At 55.7% G+C, this 5,038-nt stretch overlaps 1 protein-coding gene across 2 annotated transcripts; it reads left to right on the forward strand.

The window, feature by feature from the left end:
• Positions 1-1,363: 1,363 nt before the first annotated feature.
• On the forward strand, positions 1,364-4,424 carry LOC146767715 (16 kDa beta-galactoside-binding lectin). 2 transcript variants are annotated; one of them, XM_085579482.1, is made up of 4 exons: positions 1,364-1,839; positions 3,405-3,484; positions 3,606-3,777; positions 4,213-4,424. In XM_085579482.1, the coding sequence occupies exons 1-4, from the start codon at positions 1,606-1,608 to the stop codon at positions 4,354-4,356; spliced, it is 630 nt and encodes a 209-aa protein (XP_085435608.1). In that variant the 5' UTR covers positions 1,364-1,605; the 3' UTR covers positions 4,357-4,424. The 2 variants fall into 2 exon arrangements, with proteins under 2 accessions (XP_085435608.1, XP_085435609.1); XM_085579483.1 differs by having other exon boundaries at positions 1,720-1,777.
• Positions 4,425-5,038: the final 614 nt, after the last annotated feature.

Genomic DNA, 5,038 nt, shown 5'->3' on the forward strand with positions numbered 1-5,038 from the left:
GAGACAGAGGGCACAGCACCAAAAGGAGGAGAGAAGTCTCCAGGGATTTCACAGAGCTGAAAGGAAAACAAATACACAAACCCAACTGACTAAACAGAATTTGCTCAATTCTTCCCATGTACCAGTGACCGGGGGAACAACTGCACAGTAACTCGGCTCGGAGAGCAGGTGCCTAAAGCCTGTCTCTAACACGTGATCCTGCCTAACACCGCTGCAGAGTGGGGTTAACTTAAGGTGGAATTAGATGGGATTTCTCCAAACTCTCCGTGGAGGGAGCTTGCTCTCAGTGGCATTTGCTACCTGGGTGAACTCTGCTCCCACAGTTAACTCCTGACTTCTGTGCGGCTCTTGTGTGTGCCAGGGAGTTAGCTGGAGGTGAGGGCATGTGAGGGATTTTCCCTACAGCACTTTCAGTCAGCATTTTGTCTTCTTTTATGCACCCCAGTCACAGGGCTGCAATCCGAGCTTGTGACTTTTAGTCCAAACGTAGCTCAGCTTTGCTGAAACACCATGGGAATGTTCTGAAATGGGTGCGGGGGATATCTGGGGCAAAGAATGTCATCACGAGTCAGGATGCTGTTCCTGTAAGAGCTCTAATGAAGTTCCAGCAGCCTCCTGCAGGGCAGCGTGTTCCCCACCACCACCTAGCCACAGATTCCTGCTGTGTTGTGAGATGCCCGGTGCAGCTCTCCCAAGAGTGACCTGCAATAAAGTACCTCGCAGGCTGCTCAGGGCTCAGCCACCAAGTAGCACGCTGTGCTTATAGAGCAGCTCTTGCTGCGGGTTTACAGGCAGGATCGGGAAAGCTGCGTGTCACTAGCGTCACTTCAGGCCTCAGGGAAACTGAGGCACGGAGTCCCGAGGACCCTGCTAAAGCCCATACAAAGGTACAAGCCGATCCAGGGACACGTCTCCACCAAGCGCTGCAGCCGCTCCCCCTTCACCTGCCTGCCCTGCCCAGCCCCTCGGGGCAGTCGTGCTCGGTGCTTTCTGGGGGCACGGGAAAGGGGAATGGCAGGCTCTGGGCACTGGGGACAGCAGCCTCCTCTCCCGTCCTGCAGGCTGCACACAGCCTTGCCCGGCCTCTTCCTCCCCTAACAAAGCATTTCTTTTTTCCCTCCGGAGCCTTTTGCAACTGGAATAGAACCAGCGAGACCGTGCTACTTTTCAAAAGCCGCAGCCTGAATTCTCACATCTACTTAAAGCCCCACACCACCACCCTTAACCTTTTAGGCACTGCTGAAATGCCGACACGGGCTGTACCAAGCTTGCACTGAACTGCAAGCAGCGCGGCTTTGCACGCAGCGTCTCCCACCAGGCTGGGCTGGGAGAGCGCACCCACCCGTATCCACAGAGACAGTCACTTGGCAGCAGGAACACGAGGACTCCCAACCCTGATTTTAGACACAGATCGCCGAACAAAAAGCAGCCACCTGGCTCCTAGCACAGAGCAGCACTGGGATCGGAGCCAAGAGACGCTGCATCGCAGCTAGGGGAGCTTACAGCAAGGATCACAGAGAAGCAAGCAATCAGTAGTTCTTAAAATCACACACAGACTGCCTGCGAAGAACAGTATCGATAGAGGTCTCCCGCCCCTCCCGGTAAATGGCTGGGAAGCTCTGGCCACAGCTGCTGTTATCAATTCTCTTCTTCGCCCTCCCCCGACCGTGTGACGGTCCTGCCCGGCTGCGTTCAGCTGCCAGAGCCCGGCGCTGCGTCACTCCGTGCCGGGAGAGGGGCTCTGCCTGCCGGGGCCGGCGTCTGCAGCATGGAGAAAGTGAGTGCCGCCTGCGAGCCGCTGCTGTGCCAAGCGGGACTGGGACTACGGCTGGGCTGCCTGTGAGGTTTGGGCGTGGTGCCGGAAGTGTGGGGAGAGGAGAATTAGCGGAGAGGAAAGGCAAAACTGATGTATGGCTTTGGGAGGAATAGTTAGGGCTGACCAGCCGTATTTCTTCTCCTCTTCTCTAGCATGTTATCTAAGTGGGGAAGCTGACTAATGTTTATATTCTCAAGTACCCTAAAGGTTTGGGTTCGCTTGCAACTCTACAGTTTCCAGACTCTTTATACTTTTTCCCTTAATCTGTGTATTTTTCTTCTGGAAAAATGCCTTTTGGGTGCAGGAGCGGGTTAACTCCTAATGCAACAGGAGAGGAAAGCAGGCCAGCAGTGTACTCTAACCCACCCCTGCCCCCGCAGCTTTCCTTTCCTCGAAAGATCCCCCCGGGCGCAGCGGCCGCATTCCAGAGCCAGGAGGCAGAGTTAGTGCCTGGGGATAAACAGTTTAGTGACTCGAGGAACCCTGACCTCGGCAGGCTGTGTGTGGGCAGGGCAGCGAGCAGGCATGAGGGCAAGGACGGCGTCAGGGGGCTGGGGGGCAGTGTCCAAGCAACTAATTCACAATTTGCCTCTCTACCTGACCCGGCACACAGTAAAGTAGCTCAGTACACTGCTCCTGTAGCAGCTGCTGAATCTGCTCTGGGCTTGTGCGACCAGGTTCTGGTAACAGAGGGGGCTACCAGGGTGGCTTCTGTGAGAAGCCTCCCCCGTGTCGAGCAGAGCCAAGGCCAGCGGGCTGCAGGACAGACAGGGTGCTGGCCAAGGCCAAGCCTATCGGGACGGCGGGAGTGCCTCTGTGATAACACCGTGCAGCCTGTGCTGAAGGCCGTGGCGAGGCACTGTCCCTCCGCAGCCCCTGGGTGTCAACAGGCAGGCAGGAAAACACTTGCAGCCCAGGGAGCGCTCTGTGCCAGAGCAGGGGGATGCCCGAGGAAGGCTGTGACCCTGTGGAAAGGAACCCACGTTGGAGCAGCTGGTGAAGAGCTGTAACTCACATGGAGGACTGTGTGAGGGACCCACACTGAGCAGGGGAAGACTCCTCTTCTGCAGCAGTGGCAGAAACACCCTGCGATGAGCTGACTGTAACCCCCCTTCCCTACCTCCCTGATGGGGCAGAGGTAGAGCCTGAGAAGGAGCTGGGAGAAGGCATGTTCCAGGCCTATTTTACTTCTCATTATCCTGCTCTGATTTTAACTGGTAATAAATTAAATTAATTTCCCCCAGCTGACTTTGTTCTGCCTGTGACAGTAATCAGTGAGTGACCTCTCCCTTTGTTTCAACTCATGAGCTCTTTGTTGTATTTTCTCCCCCCATCCAGTTGTGATGCAGTGGCTTTGGTGGGTACCTGGCATTCAGCCAGGGCCAACCCACCACACCTCCTTGTCACCTTATGCTGCTTAGGGGAGTGGGAGACCCCCGTGGCTGCTGGGACAGGCAGATGGCTGCCCAGCCCTTCCTCTAGCACAAAAATAATGTTTGGGTGTGCCAGAGCTGCTGTGTGCCCTGGCCCAAGCAGGATTGGAATCCTTGCCTTGGGATAGACTAACTCCTGTGGTTTGGCCCTGCAGGGACTGGTTGTTACTCAGCTGGATGTTGAGCCTGGTGAGTGCATCAAGGTCAAAGGGAAGATCCAATCTGATGCCAAAGGGTGAGTGAGGTAGCGAATAGATTGATGGAGGACGCCAGAGCTCCTGCTGTGTTCAGCTTGTCAGAACTGGCAGCTGGAGCTGCTGCACTGGCACCCCTCTGCACTGGCTCTGTTTGCCCAGGTTTGCTGTGAATGTGGGGAAGGACAGCAACACCCTCATGCTGCATTTCAACCCTCGCTTTGACTGCTACGGGGATGTCAACACCATCGTGTGCAATTCCAAGGAGGATGGCGTGTGGGGGGAGGAGGACAGGAAGGCCGACTTCCCCTTCCAGCATGGTGACAAGATTGAGGTGAGGCCCCAGGGATGTGCACAAGGCCCAGGCACTGAGCTGCCCAGGTCACAGCTTTATAATCCTGCCCTGTGCCCCTGTGGCGCAGAAGGAGCAGGCATGGAAAGGGCAACGAGCCCCAGGGGAAGAGCCAAGGAAGTGCTCAGCAGCTGGCACGTGCTCAGTGCTCCACTCTGGGCTAAGCTATGCACCTCGGAGCAGTAAGAGCACTGAGGTCAGACTCAGACTGGGTCTGTCTCACCCCACAGCTGCAGAAGCTTCCTCCCTTCTGTGCCTCTGCTGGCAGGGAGGAGGCTGAGCTGCTGAGCATGGCCTTGGCAGCAGCAGCCACCTCACCTGTCCTGCACCCAGATTGGAGGTAGTGGAGGTGAGCAAAGCCTGGGAACTGTGATGTGTCAGCTTCATTCCTTCCTTCCCTCTCATGGCCCTCTACAGATATGCATCTTCTTCGATGAAACTGAGGCCACGGTGAAGCTGCCCGAGGCAGAGTTCAAGTTCCCAAATCGGCTGGGCATGGAGAAAATTGAATACCTGGCTGTGGAGGGTGACTTCAAAGTCAAAGCCATTAAGTTCAGCTAACAACTATGGCTTGGTTTGTTTTGTTTTCTGCCCCCTGTGTAGTGAAATAAACCAAAACTTGCAATGGCTGCTTCCTCTGCTGTTTCCTGCTCTAATCTGCTTGCTTCTATGTGTGTTGCAGGGTGGGGTGGGCAGGGAGGGGATGTGTATCCAGCCATTTTCCTCCTTACACTGCAGCCTTGCAGCTGGTACTGAGCTAGACACGAGCCTGGCAAAGCCTGACTGACTGTGAGCGAAGCTGCCTTAGCAGTAGGTTCACCGTGCTGGCTCCACTGTCAGGTCCCTCAAGTGTAAGACTAGTCCCAACCAGGAACAAGTGTGTGTTGGCTGTTCCCTTTGCCATCTCTGACCACGAAGTGCTGCTCCCTGCTGGGGATGGGGGACTGACAGGGAGCTCGGGGCATGGCTTGTGCTCTTGCCAAGAGCTTTGCTTTCCCAGAACGTGCTCAGCAGTTATATGCATTGCAGGCTAGCACTGGTGTACCTGAGGAGCAATGGAGAGTAGGCAGGCTGGGAAAAAGATGTGGAATGAAAAGTGAAGCCTGCAGAAAGCTTAGGACCGACTTGAGAGAATCCAGGCTGTCCCTGGTGCTCATGACTTGAGGTGTTGACACTGCCAGAGACAGAGGATCAGCTGAGCAACACGTCAGGTATGGGCAACAAACCCTGTGGCAGCCCGTGG

Source organism: Lonchura striata, chromosome 4 (genome assembly GCF_050655825.1).
Source record: "Lonchura striata isolate lonStrDom1 chromosome 4, ASM5065582v1, whole genome shotgun sequence".
Taxonomy (NCBI): Eukaryota; Metazoa; Chordata; class Aves; order Passeriformes; family Estrildidae; genus Lonchura; species Lonchura striata.